We start from the raw sequence: 17,546 nt of genomic DNA, 5'->3' as shown, positions 1-17,546 counted from the left end.
ACAGGTGTCAGATTGGAAACGTTGTGAGAGATTTATGATACATGAAAAGTCAAGAAATGGTAAAAGAAATAAGTTTGATTTACAAAAGAGAAATATAAATCAGATTAATCATTTCCTCTGACACAGTCAATACATACACAGTTTCAAGAGAAGGGCCGAGTTACAGAGGCAACAAAATATATGTACATTTGTTACTGACAGTACAGCTTTGTGTGCGCCTCAAAGGCAACACAAAATATTTCATTCCGAACGATCGCAATAATCTGAATGACTTGTAAATGGGTATAAGAAAAACAGTACTGTGACCATCTTAAGGGCCCGATCACACCAGCCTTCATAACAGCAGGAATCACAAATCAGTTCATTTCACTCGGTCAGTACATTCGATGTGTGGATTCAGGCTATTTAGGATCTGCATACTCTCCTGACAGTGTTTAACTTTGAGGAATTGGGGATCCAGTGAGTTCAACATTGAGACAACTAGTTGTGACACAGCACTCAATTTAATATCACCCTGCTCGGTCATGGCCAGCTGTTCTTCAAAAGAGATGCTGCACAGTCCTGCAGTAAGTCAAGGTTAACACATAGATAGTGGAAAGCATTTCCTTGAAAGAATGGGTTTTAAAGTTTTGTCTTGTGAGTGACCATTAGTAAGCCAGTGATTGTGGCTACTCCTGCTCTTACTTGGCTACTTTAACCAAGACCCCAGGAGGAGGGCAATGCTTCAAAGCCAATTGTACTTTGTGTGAAATGGTGTAATTACAATGTCACATGATGCACATATATGACTTTTCCCCATACACCTTCATTGCTAAAGACGTGGCTGTAAAACGGTCGATAGATTTTTTTGATCATCACAACCCCTGCTAGATGACTCGTTTCACTTTCAGAATTTGATCCATTCAATCCAATAACGTTTGGGAAGTCTGGAAGAGCTGCATGATTACAGTTAGCCAGCGGCTAAATCGGATGTTAGCTGGGTCAACTGGTGAAAGTGACTTGAGCGTGCTCCATGGGCCGTACAATGCAAAAGATCCAGAAATGTTACACCTGGGAAGATGAACTTTTTGGCTTCATGCGCCACTGAACAGCTTTCTTCGGCTTGAATGGGGCCTCACCGCTGACACTGTATCCAGTTTTTATTATGCATCCATGACTTTGAGCAGTAGCAGGTTAGTAACTGTTAGCGGACATTTTTAAAAGTTAGCTCAGCAGCAACAGTAGCTCACCAAGTGTTCGAGGATGCCACGTTCTGGTGTGACCTGGCAGTAAAAAAAGGATGTGATGCCCCAGAAAAAGAAAATGTTTTGTAGAGGTCTCCCTAAGCATTGGAGAGTTTAGTTTGTATGCCTCAATTTCACATGGAGATAACGCTGCCAGAGAAACAGAGATAGGAATGTTTTGCATCTTTAATGCTGCTTTTTCTGCTCTGTTTATCTCTATCCCAAATGATGGTGTATAACGATTACTGCAAAACTTTGATACTGAAGTTCAAGCAAACAAATACTGTGAAAGACAGACAAATAGGTAGATGGATAGATACAAAGAGAGAGAGAGAGAGAGAGAGAGAGAGAGAGAGAGAGAGAGAGAGAGAAAGAAGCTCACTTATGTTTTTTTTTTCTGCAGGGGGAAGGATTCAAGTCTTTGGTAAAAGTTTTAAAAATCAGAATACATTTTGCCCTGGCATTCAACACAGGATGTGTTTTGTGCTGTGTGAAAAAAACACTTTCACATTTTCAATCAAAATGCAAAACTGCAAAAAGTGTTCAGTTGACACTGTTGATAACAGAGGTACAGAATATCATCAAAATCAGTGGCTAAATCAGAACATCCTTATGTCAATGAAATGTGGAAATGTGTGTGTGTGTGTGTGTGTGTGTGTGTGTGTGTGTGGGGGGGGGGGTTACTGCAGCTGAAGCAGGAAACATTTCAGACTGCTCTTTGCTTGTAGGCCACAAAACCACTTAAAAATACATCTCTGGAGAAAAGGGAGTGAGGAATGGAGACTATATACACAAGGCCTTGGGAGGCTGGAACAAGTAATCACACCTCTGTCAACAAGCACGGATCTCCAGTGGGCCTCCAATTGCAGTTTTTGTTAATCAGTCACTTTAATATTACTACGCAGTGAAACACCTCCACAAGGTAAGAAAGATACAAGATACGTTTGTGAGTTTAATGGGAAGGGAAACGGACTGTCAGACCATGTAGTCAGTGAGTGGTGTGTAACTTGGCTGCAGCTGGAAATTTGTTTTAATTCAGAGGATAAGGCCGACCATATTCTACACACATTCACTGTCAGCAAATCCAAAGAAAATGTCAATGAACTGGTGCTACTAATAACCTGTTTTAAGAACTTACTAGGTGAGTGTGTCACTTTTTTATTATTATGATTTTTTTTTTTATAAAGCTATTTTTAAAGTCTTGGGTAGGAACCAATGGGCTTGGGCTGAGCGCCAAAGACTTGGTAGTGAAATCTGAAAGTATTGAGAGATGCAATAACTCTTGAATGATCTGTGATTCCATTTCTCAAAATGAATTCTTTCAATGTTTGTCATATTATTTGACTAAGAAAAAGCAATATATGCTGAAAGCTAAAACTGCTTTTACTTTCAGCACATCTAAGCTGCCACTGATAATCATGTAACTCGAATGATGAGACTTTTTGTGGCTCTGTGTCATACAAATGAAGAAACATGTAAAAATCCTCTCAAAGCAACACTTGAATATTTGAATATTAAATGTTATAAATACACTTTCATTAGCAATAGTTGGCTCTGGGACATTGTGACAATGACTGGCTAAGTGCTATTTCATCTACATGCCAACAGGTCAGTGGCCTTAGGCTTCATACTGAGACGCTTTACCTTCTTCTCTATTATCAGTTTTGCGCGGGCAGAGCTCCACAGTCAAGTTAGTAATGATAAATATCCAATTCAGTTAGACTTTCATTATAAAGCTTGCTGACATTCACTCAGAGTTTCATGTTATGACTTTTGGACTGTTATCAATGTTGGGAAAAGGTCACAGTTTGGCTAGGTTTAGGCACAAAAACTACATCACCTCACTTATGTAACTCGTGTTAAGTAAAAGAAAAAAATGTCCTTACTTACATAACTTGAAAGTCAACAGTCAACCTTGACACTTGGGACTTGTCTCCTACAGGGAAGTCCTGTGAATGACCCTTCAACCACACTAGAGGAGCACCTCCAGAGCTGATGGTGGAGGAGTACCTACAGCATCATACTAAGAAGCATAGGGCCACTGAACAGGCTGTTGTGTTTGCTGTGTTAGGAGCGAGAACAGGCTGGGGAAAGCTTTGTCATGTTCGACAAATAGCTGTATCTTTTATGAAATCTAGCCACACCCTTGAGCACTCCCTCTCATCTATACATGGGGATTGGTACTTATGGTTCTTCCAAACTCAACTCAACTCTAATGAAGTTTGGAAAAAAGATAATTACAACGAAAGAGCATGTTTCTTAACACAAGGGATAAACTTTACATTTTATATATAAATACAACATATTTCTTGTCAGATTCTTGCCTTTTACACCACATCAAACCTGCATAGCACCTGAAGACTCTGAAGCAAAATAAGCAGGCTGTTTAGCTGTTTTTACTCTGACAAAACAAAAAATAAAATGAATAGCTTGAATCAAGACAGTTTGAAGACTGTTTGAACCCTGTTTCAGATTTCTAAAACCTATCCAACTTGTTGCATAGAGTTTGCTTTTGACTCTTCTTTTCCCCTGCAGATCACACTGATTCAACCCTGTAATGAGGGCTCCACATACCGGCCTTTGTGTTCTTAATCCGTGCTTGTCTGTCAGAATGAATCTATGACTGGGGGAAAAAAATGCGATTTTCAGAAAGATAGGGAATGTCATGTTGTTGCATCATCTGTTGTGTCAACTTTGCAAAAGTAAAATCACTCACGGTTGGTGGCGTTGTATGTGTGCGTTTGTGTGTGTCTGTGAGTTCAGATGATATAGCAGCATACAAGAACGTAGAGGACTGAGGGAGTCCACTTCCAAATGGCTGGGAATCAGCTGCAAGTACTGGAGTGCACGTGATGGAGAGGGACCGGCCTGAGGCAGGAGGCCACAAAGGACGTGTACAAAAACCACAAAGTTATTATGATAAGGATATATTCATATATGTATACATACAGTATTTCCATATATTAAAAAGCATAAAATGAATTATACAAATAAATCATAAAATTTCACAGTAGCAGTTGTTATACCACTTTAGGTATTCTGATGTACTAATAAGGAGAAGTGACAAGAAAAAACAAGGCAAAGAAATAGATAAAGGTGAAGAGGAAATTGATTTTAGAAAACAAACACTACTTTCCTGTGGCAATATGTTCCAAAATCTCGGTTCTGGGGATAAATGAGCAGTAATATGAGTACTATAGATGAGCAGGGCGGAGGTGGTCACACTGAGTTTTTGTCACTGAGGTGAAGAGTTTGTGCCTTCTCTGTCCTTTGTCTTAAATCAACTGGTAGGTGGCAGGTAGAACAATGTCCTTCATAGAAGCAGTTGGTTTAATAAGGGCCAAAGCCATGGAATGTCAAAAAAATCTGAGCTTGAGTGGAGAAAAGCCAAGTGTGTCAGCTTTAGTATAGGCAGTAACACTGACATTATATAGTGCAAACAAGAAAAGACAGAAAGTGTTTCTCGTTGCCTACCGACGCTATCATGAAACTTAAAAACGCGGTGCAAACTCTTCAGTAGGAGAACATTAAGACATAAAATGGCGAAAAAAATAAATATCAAAAACTTTTTATCAGTGTAAAAAAGTAATCAGGTTATTCATTTTAACCAAGAGTCTGGCAAAAAAAGGCCTCAAAAAGTCTTGTCCACAATAGTTCCTTGACGTTTTACAAAGTTTAAGTGCCTCCTTCATTGGGCTCAGGGACCTTGCAGGGTGTTTGGACCCATACGAAGCCCTCAGCTCAGCTCCAGGTGCGCGAGAGGCCTCTCTTAGACCAGCGACTCCATGCTCTCTGCTTGGTCAGACTGGTCAGACATTGACGCCATGGTCCCATTAAAGTCCCTGGTCAGAAGGCCTGAGTCGTTGTCCTTGGTGCTGACGAGGCTGAGCAGAGCTTTGTATAGGTACTGGTACTGGTCCTGTGGACAGATAGAGAGAAGAGGGGAGAATTATATGCTGCATGACAATGGTTGGTCATTCCATCTTCTTTTTAGAAAACTGTGTTTTTTAAAAAAAAAAAAAAAAAGAATTTAGTGGTTGCATAACTGTTTGATTTCCATTTTCTATTTCAACAATACATGAAGTGAAATCACTACAAAACAGGAAAAAAGGGGTGTTTTTTCAAATCCTGACCCCAGATGTGGTTGTTCACAAGGAAAGAACACCAAGTGTAAGACTGCTCATGTACAGACTGTGTCTCTTTAGCCCCGGCTGAGAAGTCTTTGACAACCTACTTTTATATGATTTTGGACATGGCAGAACAAGGTCTGTCATCAACAGAAATCTCACTGCAGGCAAATGAGCCATCAATTGCAATAACCTGGTAAAGCCAGCCTGCACTTGGATTCTGTTGTGTGTGTGCTTGCAGTGTTACAGTACTAGTGCGTGCAGTGGCCAAAGAGGACCAAAGACAACACATCAATGTGTTATATCACATATCATGATTCAGTGAAGTCTTGTCAACTGTGATGTGATTTGTGGATTTTGCAGCAAAAATCAAATTACTACATCTTTGTTTTATAATACACATTGTCAAGTTATTTTCAGTTTTTGCCTCAGCTCCTGCCCAAACTTGAAAATGGCATGGATAACTCATGAAAGATGCAAAGGGACAACTCAATCTTCTCATCTGTTTTATTTTCAGTCTTCATAGACTTCATAGACAGAAAGGTTGATAACCTTTAAAGAAACAAAAATGTACAAAAAAAGCAATTATTTTCCACATAATGCAATTATGCAACAAAATCACTTCTTTTAATAAACTGCAGGTATATTAATTCTCTTTTAAATTCTTTTAAAGTCTATGGGTCTCTTGTTGGCCAGGATGGATGCCATGTAGAGAAGTGCTTGTGATCCTCCCCACGTGAAGACACCATCTCCTCCCGAGTTCTGCAGGGCTTTTTTCACTATCCGGACCGCTGCTTCAACAGCTCCATTTCTGTGAGGTGAGTCTGCTGAATGGATCTTCCAGCTCCATTCTGTCCCATATTTGGCAGTCTCATTCTAGAGTTCTGATCTTTCCAACCGATCCAGAAATTGGTAAAGCTCCTTTAGGGCAAGTTTAGCTCCCACGAAGTTTTTCCCAGGGTTTGACCACAGCTTTCTGGGATGTCCTCTCAATGATGTGAACCTCTGGTAGGCAAGTAGGAAACCTTCAGCTGACACTAACAACATCTGTGTATATAGCTCTTGATGCCAAGCAGCAGAAGACAATTGCCCATACCTTGAGCCTCACTTTCTTCCTGACTTCATCCTTCACTTCATACAGGCCGAACAGATCTACTGTAGTGAACTCAAAGGGTCTGGCTGGTTTTGTTCGCTCAAGTGGAAGGTCAGCCATGACCTGCCGACACTTCCTTCCTCTGGCTTTCCTGCTTGTGACACAGCTGTCCACAACCTTTTTAGCCAGTTTCTATCCATTCACCACCAAGGCCCTCTTTCTCATCCTTAGGAGTATTCCTGCTATTTCCTCGTGGTTTGCTGTGTGGGCTTCTTGAGCGAGAAGTGTGGATATCCAGGCCTCATATGGTATGACTGGTGCTGTGATTTACTCCGAACTCTTCCTCCACACACCAAAAGTCCTGATACTTTCTCCTTAAACACAGCCAGTCTGTTGAGGGTGGTGTCGTTAAAGGTCACGCCCTCTTGGGCTGCAAGGAAAAGATCCCTGAGGGCATCTTCAAACTCTCTAACGGAAAGAACAGCTTGTCTGGCTTTGGATCCCACCTGTTCCTTTGAAGGAATCGCCTCCCACTTTGCCTTAGCTGGGCTCTTCATTAGCAGCTCTCCACACCCAGGCAATGACTCTGACCAGTTTTGTTAAACTGCTGAATCTTCTCTCTTCAATAAGTTGCTCAACTGCTGACCCAGCCACCTTTAAAGAAACAAAATGCAATTATTTTCCACATAATGCAATTATGCAACAAAATCACTTATTTTAATAAATTAAACATTTCTTAATTCTTATTTAAACACTTTACTTAATTCTCTCATTTAAACAAAATCACTTATTTAAATAAATCACACATTTAAAAAAACTTCTATTAATTTAACTAATTCAGTTCAGTTATCATTTACAAGATTTAATGAAGTAACAAAGTGAATCATAGATTAAGCAAATTAGACTGATGATGTGACTAAATATTTCAAATTAATCTTAACATTACAGTAACAAACTCAAAATATCACATCAAAATCTAACATTCAATATTAAATTATTATATGCGTTCATTCGTTCATTCATTCTTACCAGTGGCGTCCTTTGGTCGATCCTTGGGCTGAGCTCTTGTATTTCTCCTCTGTCCTGCTGCCTTCCCTTTGTTTGGCCAAGTGCTGACTTTTTCCCACGGGTGGTTATAATCAATGAATGAATGACGTTTTGTTGTTGTTGTTTTTTTTTCCTTTTCCGTCAGGTTTAATTACTCCGGCGGCAACTGAAAGTGAAACTTAGCGTTGTCTCCTCCCGCTGCTTTCTGATCATTGTAAAATACATTTTCTGTACTCTTGGGGGAGTTTTAACTCGACACCCATTCATGAAAAAAATAATTGAATGACCATGGCACACTAACCAAACACCATGCTTTTTCCTCCTCTGGCTTTTTTTTTTGTCCTCCTTGTGCTTAGCCTGTAGTTATGCTGAGGCAGAAAAGCCTTGCTGAATGTAGATGTGAAGCTGCCATGTGCCTTGATGCTCTCTTGTTCACAATACTGAACTAAGTTCATCCAGACCCTGTTTTTCTTTTCAAATGGTCAGCACAACCCCAGCTACATGACATGCTCTCCGTTTGATGCTCATGTCTTTTATTTGGATTGTAGCAATGTTACAGTATAAGCAGGATAATCCACTCTCACCTGTGAGGTTTGAAAGGTAACTTAATAACAGTATTTTCAACTGCTTAGCTTGTCACGTAATCTTTCTTTATATAGCTGCTTTGTGCTTGACAGATCACTTTTGAGTTCACTGAAAGGATGATATACTTGGACTCCTTTTGAACAAAAAGCATTATTGTACCTCATATCTAATGAATGTTAAAGAATAGAGTATATCTTGAGGTTTTATTTCAGTTGTAGTTGTCAGACTCACGATGTCTGTGAAGACCCCTGGCCTCATGAGGTTGATCATCTTGGCCACTTGATAGACGTCGACGGCGCCCTCACTCTCAAGCTGCTGAGACAGGGTGGTGAGTGCACACAGCAGTCCGGCTGACACTGCTCCCAACCTGACAGACAGACACACACACACACACACACACACACACACGGTCAGGGTCTGGAGTTAGCATGCATCTCCACAATAATATCTGAAAACCTCTAACAGTATGTTACCCCTCTGCTGGATTGTTAACATCATTTCTGGATTTTTACAGGTATAGCAGGAATGCGGCTTGAAACTTCAAACTTCATCAGAATGAAATCTATCTTCTGTGTGACATTTTGACAGGATATGAAAAGATCACAGAACATTACAAACTAGTATTACATTATATATTAGTATTCATACTTTTATTTTGGGTGTTTACTAGAAAATGCTTTAATCTTCCAAAAACATGCATTTTTTCTCATTCTGTCTATTACTACAGCACCTCTATTCACTCTCTATCTGAACGCTTTTATTTATAAAAGATTTTAGTGCCCGTTTCTTTAAGGCCAACCTCCCTAACCCCAGTCTGCTCAGCCAGTGTATTTGGAACTACAGTCATGCTCGGGACATTGTCATTTGCAGTTCTGATGGTTCAAGTGTCATCCAAATCTGCCAAAACACATAGTACAACACAATACTGTATAGACACTCCAAAGAATTCACTTCACTGGGCAGAAGATGCTTAAAATGAAATTTACATCTGAAATATGTTGGAACTGCGCTCAAAACAACCCTGATGGTTATATTAATGCTATCTGGCGGGCACACCCATTCAACAATTTTGGAAAAAAAGTCACAGAGTCACTTCCTGCGTCCCTGGGCAGCCACCTCCTTTTATCCCACTCACTCTGTGTACTAAGCACATCAATCTGAACTAACCTGAACAAATCAAATAGTAATTTACTCCTCAGAGATCAAACCATCGCCAAGACAACCATCTCAATGAACTGTAAACCAGAGAATGACACAAACATCACACAGTGGAAAAACATCCTCATGAATCACTTATCTATGGAGAACTTATCTACCTCCATCCAATCCACTGCAATAGAAGCCCCCTCCATCTGGTCACCACTCATTCCTTTTTTACAAACATGGTCATATTGGTCACATAATTTTTTTTTGCTTAATTTACACACACACCCAAATATATAATAAAATATAAACAAATACACATACAAACATATATATATGTATGTATATATATATGTATGTATATATATATGTATGTATATATATATGTATGTATATATATATATATATATATATATGTATGTATATATATATGTATGTATATATATATATATATATATATATATATAAAAAAATCCAACAAGCATACACTGATTCAGGGAGGTGGTGTACACGGTTTGTTTGGATAAGTGGCGCATGGTATTTAGTATCCATATGAATGCCAGGATCCAATATTTCCAAGCAGAACAGGGTAGTGTTACGAGAACATGAATGTAATTCACCATTAAATGTTGTGGCTGATCAGTGTACATAAACAACGGCTGGAGTTTCTAGTATAGAGTGACCTATGTCTGCTGACTTAATTGGAAAGACAGTGAAGGCTTTAATACTATGGACACAGTCCTATTTCGAGGAGGGGACTTTGAGAGGTTCGAGGGGTCGGCCACTGTACACAACTCACTGACCTAGTCTGGGAAGGTACAAGTTTTAGAGGAATGGAATGGAATGGAAAGGCAGGGGATAGGGGATTTGTCTGTTTATCTTTAAGCAAGACATTTTTTCTTTCCTACCTATGTCTGTTGTTATTTTTATATGAGTTCTGTGTTATGGTTTGAGCAGAGTGCAGGACTCTACATGCTCACCAAGTGGTTGTTCATTTCCTACATATCTGATGTCTGAGGTATTTTCCTACATTACATCCTACATTACAATTATTCAAGATATCAGGGTACGTCTAACATTCAAAGGCTAATTAGTTGGAACACAAACGGGTCACAGAACCCAGTAAAATAGGAGCAATGCTTGACTTTATGCAGGAGACCCTTCTAGTTGACTCAGAGATAATTACATCTAACAGAGACTAGGTTGGCCAAATATGTCATAGCTCTTACTCTGGCAGAAAGTGTAGGGTGGCACTATTTGTCCACAAAAAAACTAAACTTTGTAGTGATGAGACAACATAATGATAATGAAGGTAGAATACCATGTGTAAAGGCCAAGATAAATGGAATTAAGATCAATTTGTGCAATATACATGCCTCAAAAATGGAAGAGCCAGAATTGTTCCATAAGGGTAACAAATGCTAGGGGATATATTGGATGGAAACATAATCATTGCATGATACAAGATGGGATTCTAGATAAAACTTTGCCAATTGGTAAAATACCAAACGATAGAAAGGATCTGGGCCTGGTTGATATCTGGAGGCTTGTAAATCCCAGAGAAAAACAAAGAAATATCACTTTTTTTCCCAAATATTTTGTTATCAAATGACCTCGGAGGAGGGGTGGTGGACTGCACCATTGGGTCTATTGCGGTAACAGACTATGCTGAAAAGGCAGACAAACTGCTGGCGAGGCAGCTGAAACAAAAAGATGCAAGCATTACAAAACGAGCTATAAAAGATAAAAATGGGGATGCATTTACCAGTGTTAAGGAAATGAATGAGGTATTTATGGATTTTTATACCAGACTGTATAAATCAGAAACTGATCCATCATCCAGACTAAGCAAATGGAGGATGGTTTACAGAACAGGAAGTAAGAAATGCTATTTCAATCACTCAAAGTAGGTTAATCATGGGAACTGGATGCAATACCAGTAGAATATTATAAAAAAAAATATATTGATATGCTGGCGCCTGTGCTCACAGGTGTACATAGAAACATTCACATTAGGGCAACTGGAAGACACATTTAACAAGGCTTTAATATCACTGATTTTGCAGCATGACAAAGAACCCACTGAGCCGTGTAGCTTTCAACCAGTTATCCTGATAGATACAGATAGTAAAGTTCGTACTAAAGGATAGAGAGTGTATTACCACAGGTCATACATAAGGGCCAAGTTGGCTTTGTTAAAGGAGAGTGTTAGACTTTCATTACATCTGGTCTAGCCATAATGAAGACGAACCCATAACTGCCTTTTCACTTGAAGCCAAAAAGGCATTTGATAGGGTGGAATGGGCTTTTCAAATGCATACATTGGAAATATATGGCTTTGGGGAGGAATTTTTAAAATGGGTTCAAATAATTTATTCATTTATTCAAGCATCTGTCCTGACTAATGGTCTGATGTCAGCTCTATTCAACCTTACTTGAGGCAAGGGGATCCTCTTAGTCCTCTGCTGTTTGTTTTATTTCTAAAACCACTTGCTGCAACGATAAGAGCAGACACACATTATGGGGTATGGGTGGGGGGTTGTGAAAACAAATAATTTTTGTATGCAGATGATATTTTATTACTGATCTCAGACCCTGGTTAATCCGTACCTCTCGTTTTAAGGACAATAGACTCATTTTCGGAAATCTCTGGGTACAAAATTAACTGGCGTAAGTCGGAGGCAACGCCTGTCTCTTGGAAATGTTTTTGATTAATTGTTTCTGTTTTCCAATTCAAGTTGATTCCAGAGGGCATGAAGTACTTAGGGTTGAAATTGTGTGCAGATTTAGGGAATACAGTTAAAATTAAGGGACATAAGGAACAATCTGGAATGGTGGAAGAGAATTAATCTTAGCCTGTGGGGCAAAATAAATACCGTTAAGATGGGGATAGCTCCTCAATCTAATTACATATCAACGATGTTACCACTAAATATACCAAATGGGATATTTCAACAATGTAATCGAATGATCAGAAACTACTTATGGAATGGGATAAGGCCAAGGATCAGCTGAAATGTGGAAATATATAATGTGTCATTTGAAATGGCCAAGTTAGTGAAATATTGGGCACAATACGATCCTTGCTTGGATTTTATAAAACAGGGAAATCCAGGATACTAGCGTCTGAAATGAGTTTCCTCCGCAGGGTGGTGGGGCGCTCCCTTAGAGATAGGGTGAGGAGCTCTGTCACCTGGGAGGGGCTCGGAATAGAGCGAGAGGAGCATCTGTATCGGATGCCCCCTGGACGCCTTCCTCGGGAGGTGTTCCTGGCATGTCCTGCCGGGAGGAGACCCAGAGGAAGACCCAGGACACGCTGGAGTGACTATGTCACTCGGTTGGCCTGGGAACGCCTTGGGATCCTCCCGGAAGAGCTGGAGGAAGTGTCTGGGGAGAGGGATGTCCTGGCCCCAGATAAAGTGGAAGAAGATGGATGGATGGAAATCTATGACAGCCCTTTTTAAATCAATACAAGTCCTTTCGCAGGTGAGACAAACTGATGGAGAAATGAAGCCCATAATCGAGCACTCCCAGTCGGTATAGTCCGAGGTGAATTTAAGAAAAGTTTAGTTTATTCTTCTATTGAATAACCCTCAAGAATGAATAGGGAAATGCTAAAACTGGAAAAGTTGGCAGGGGAGTGGTATATGTATGATTAATGATTTGTGTAGAGATGACACATTTAAGACATACATATCTTGAAATATGCTAAGGAGCGGTACAGGGAGCCTGTTCAAACTTTACCAGGTATCACCCAACGTGATACAGAAGCTATTTGACCTTCCAAGCATAATGCACAGTGCTTAACTGTTCTACAAAGGCATTAAATACACAAAGTGACAAGTGTGATTATCTAAGTGCAATTTGGAAAAGGGACTGAGGACATGATGTTGGAGAGGGGACATGGCAGGATATAATATCCAGTACTGGCTGGGCCACAAGAGATATCTTGTTATTGATATTAGATAACAGCGTATTAGTAAGTAAGTGACTTTATAATCTATACAATTATACATAGATCATTTACACACATTGTTGGAAATGTGAGGATACAGTGAGTGCATTCCTGCATGCTATGTGGGAATGCTCTGTGGTAAGTCCTTTTTGGAGGGACGTGCTGGCGAAACTGGGTAAAACAGTCATTACCACACTATCCTCAGTCTTCTGAGGGATAAAACATTTTTGCCACCAGATGTCACTAAAGCTCAGTTTGGCTTATTGGTAAATAGTTTCAGTGCTGCAGCAGGAGTTGTTTTAGGGAACTGCAAAAACACAAAAACGACATCATTAAATGAATGGATTAGACTAATGACAAAAGCTGCTTCTTTTAAATACTTATTTGCCTGAATGAACAATACAAAAAGGACATCTTCTCAAGTCTGGGAAACTCTTTCTATTCATTAAAAATGAAAAAGTATATATGGGTGCATCTGTGAAATATTTGTCATTATAAACTGTCTTTTGTTTTTGTTTCATTTGCTGTTTTTTAAGCCATATGCCACGTGTGTTGAATATCTAACCCTAAACCTATCTAAAGAAAATTACAAAAAATAATTGAATTAACCACAGGAACAAGCCCCTTCTCATTAGGTCTGGGCGAGTTCTGGGTGGGTGAATGAACAGCATGAGGTGGCCTTCTTCAGCCAGCTTCCTCCCCAGGGCCTGGGGGTGACTGAGAAATGATACCCCTGCATCACACAGCATCAAAGAAGCTTACTTAGCTTATAAAACCTCATAAAGAAGACTTTACCTGAATTAAGGGGGGTGGAGGTGGAGAGGTTGGAGGAAGGATGGATGAAGTTTTTGTTCATTGTTCAGCTCTGGGAGATGAGCTACCAGGGCACCATGTTACATCATTTCGCCTCCACAATGTTTTGACAAACAATAAAGGAGAAGGGACTGGAAGTAGAGTTTCTGTTATGCCTGTCTGCAAAGTATGCCAGTTTGACCCACTACTTATCACACACTACCTGTTACTGTTTATGATCCCCACATTGTGATATTTATGGAAAAGAGGCCATTTGTAAAATTGTTCCTTTAATAAATAATCTCTCACAAAAGTAAGTTAAGTCACTTGTTTTGTTCCTTCTTGTCTTTAAAAATTTCTGATATGGAATAATGTGAAAACCTTTACAAGTCAGTGTCTGGGATGTCCTTGACAGCCACTCAACCAGGGAGTGAAGACCCACACAGTTGAGGGATTTCATCTCTGAGATTAAAGATTTCTTAGCAAGTGAATCCGCCTGAGAACGACAGCTCAGTCTGGTGTGAGGCTCCTGAGAGAAAGGTGGGTCGCCTTCACAATGTTAAGGGTCTCCTCTTCCATTAGCAGCCCTGTCAGGAGCTCAGAAGAAACCACTGCTAACAACCCATGCCTGGCTGAATAATGAGTGTGCAGACAATTAGGACGAGACTCTAACTGACAATCTCCACGACGCCGAAAGCCGGCTGTGCCATAGCAACCAGATGAAGTACTCAATTAGTCACTTTTCTTCTAGAGGATGCGACAAGCAATCTTCGTTATTCTAATGAATAAACATGAGCGGAGCGTCTGGATTAGAGTATCATTCAAGAACACTAATGTGTGTCAATACTAAAGACACTTTCATTATGTTTAATTGGGCAGTTTGCTGGGTGTCTTTCCTCACTATGCTTGCAGCAGAATAGTCACACTGCCAGTGTCTCTGTATGCTTCATCCATTTCAAAAGTTAAAACTTCTGCTGCAGAAAAACACAGTAAATCTGTAACAAAGCACAATCAATGTAACTATAGCACAAAGTGCACATTTTGTCGCCTATTGCTGTATTGTATTTCATACAGATACAGACAGATATGTATTTTATTTTTTACATTTCCCTTTCTTGTTATTTGTACCAAATGGCTAAGTTGTCTGTCTCTGGAAGTTTAAGGCTCATTTACATTAAGTGTTTTCTGTCCAAATTGAAACTGAAATGTATAGGAACAGTTCATTTGATATTTTATTGCATGACTTTGCATGACTTTGCTGTCTTATCAATAAATCATAAGACACGACAAGGCATAGAAGAGCCATAGAAAGTGTTGTAGTTCCCTTCGTTCAATCATATCAGACTATTTGACTATTACATCATATCAGACTATTTCAGACTACTAATTGCATATGCCACTGGGCCCAGTGAAATGCAGTACTATCTACAGTATTGTTCTATTTTCACTGAGATTTTCTAATTCAACACATCTTCATAGATCATTTCTGTACCTAGAAATTCTGCTGTGCTTAGTCTTAACGACTGCTGCCTTATGGCTCTCAACCCCATCCTGATGAAGTGCTTTGAGAAATTGGTTCTCCAGCACCTCAAAGACAACATTCCTGCCAGCCTGGACCCTCAATAGTATGCCTTCAGAGCCAAAGGATCCACAGCGCATGCCATATCCACAGGTGTTCACTCAGTCTCCACACACCTGGACAATAAGAGCAGCTACGTCAAGGTGCTGTGTTTTTTTAAATTTTATTTTTTACTTCAGCTCAGCATTCAAAACATAATGGTACCCGTCTACAAAGCATTAGCAACATCTGTCTCTGCACAGAGTCCAAAGATACTAAATGACAACACCCACCCAGCCACAGTCTGTTCACCCTGCTGCCATCTGACAACACATACAGAAGTATCTGCCGCTGTAGCGCCAGACTACATAGCAGCTTCACTCTTCAGGCTGAATCTTCCATGAGCCATCTCAATTCATCATCAACGGCTCAATTTTCTTAAACAGATGTAGCATTAAGGACTCAAACATAGTCTAGTTTTTTAATCCCTTGTGTTTTACAAACATAATACATTTAGCTTGTACCCTGCATCATTTACAAAATGATAACTTTATAATAATTTATGCACAAAACAAACAGACTAAAAAACAAGCAGACAGAATATTGATTCACTGGCACATTTTGAGCTCTAAACCACACACATGTCATCTTTTTTATTAAACGAGGTTTAGCATATGTAGGCAAAACAACGTAGAATTTGAATCCAGAATCAGGACCAGTATAACCCAGGGGCAGTGCATTTCAGAGAGGTAAATCACCCAGGAGCACATCAGATCCCTGACTGTTGACATTCACACCTACAGGTCTTAATCAAGAGTATAAGATCAAAGACGTCCTCTAAAATCATTATCTGAATGTTACAATGAGTCTCCCTATTGACTATAGGTCAACCCCTGCACATTTTTGTGAAAACAAGATACCATAAAAAAAAATCCAACATTTTTCCCTCTTTATGATTTTTTCAATTCATGTGCTTTAAAGTGGACACATTCCATGGAATGGTGGGCCCAGTACTGGATTATGATTTTATAAGATTGCTTTCTCCTCTTTAGGCAAGGTAGTTTGAGAAATTGTGTCACTAGATGATGAATTTGATGTTAAATCTAATAAAATAATATTTATTTTTTATGTTTTGATTTATGGCTTTGCATTTCGAGCATTTTGGTGTGTATCAACTTCTCTTATGAATTTGTATTTGTATTTTGTTGATGATGATGTTGCTGGATGTGTTCACTGTTTTAAATGTTACCATCTTAGGATGTGGTGAGAGAATATAGAAGTAAATAAAATGTCAGACTGACTCATCGTGGACGATGGTTGGTCCATCACGGGCAGCGGCCTCCTCCTTAATGACGTTAATGAGCTCGAAGGTGCTGCTGATGGGTGTGTCAGGGTTCGGCCATTTGGGGCACTGAAAGTGACGAACTTCTAATACATAGTCATCCTGTTAGACGGATAGAGGTCGAGACAGCCAGAAAGAATGCAAGAGAAAGGGAGACAAGAGTTAGATGAAAGATGTTCAGATTATAAACAGCTATATCCATCTCATCCGGCTGACTGGAGTATTGTCTAAAATAAGGTTTTGAGCTTATCCAGTTCCTGAGGCTTAGAATACACATACAAAGAATCACTAAAATTATGAAATTTAGCTTTGAGGGCCAAAAAAATTCAGTTAAAGTAAAAACCAAAAGCAGAACAACAATCAAACACGGCACTCTGTCATGCACGCATGCCGCACACATGCACTCTGACTAACCTGTGTAGCTTCCAGGATGAAGTCGTGGATACTGATCTGCTCCTCATTGGACAGACAGAGTCTGTCTTGACTGATGAGGGTGACAGTGAATGCCTCACAGTTCATAGCCTCCTCTCGACTGGGCCAGTACACAAACTCATCCTCTGCCTGCATGAGAGCACAGAGACTGTTTCACGCCTGTGATTATACATTAACAATGTATCAAATAATTACTCTAGCTGTGAATACACTTGTCTAAGTTATTTTTAAAGGATCTTTATTTGATTT

General features: G+C 39.6%; 1 protein-coding gene across 4 annotated transcripts in view; it reads right to left on the bottom strand.

The window, feature by feature from the left end:
• Nucleotides 1-4,134: 4,134 nt before the first annotated feature.
• ptprga (protein tyrosine phosphatase receptor type Ga) overlaps nucleotides 4,135-17,546 on the bottom strand; it is a 429,346-nt gene continuing 415,934 nt past the window's right edge. For all 4 annotated transcript variants that reach the window (XM_037102522.1, XM_037102523.1, XM_037102525.1 and 1 more), the window contains 4 exons: nucleotides 17,280-17,426; nucleotides 16,825-16,967; nucleotides 8,307-8,442; nucleotides 4,135-5,142 (listed from right to left, as the gene is read on the bottom strand). In XM_037102522.1, coding sequence (XP_036958417.1) covers nucleotides 4,993-5,142; nucleotides 8,307-8,442; nucleotides 16,825-16,967; nucleotides 17,280-17,426 — 576 coding nt within the window. In that variant the 3' untranslated portion in view covers nucleotides 4,135-4,992. The remainder of the gene's footprint in view (nucleotides 5,143-8,306; nucleotides 8,443-16,824; nucleotides 16,968-17,279; nucleotides 17,427-17,546) is intronic.

The sequence above is a fragment of the Acanthopagrus latus genome, chromosome 6 (genome assembly GCF_904848185.1).
Source record: "Acanthopagrus latus isolate v.2019 chromosome 6, fAcaLat1.1, whole genome shotgun sequence".
Taxonomy (NCBI): domain Eukaryota; kingdom Metazoa; phylum Chordata; class Actinopteri; order Spariformes; family Sparidae; genus Acanthopagrus; species Acanthopagrus latus.
This window is presented reverse-complemented; position numbering and strand designations above follow the sequence as displayed.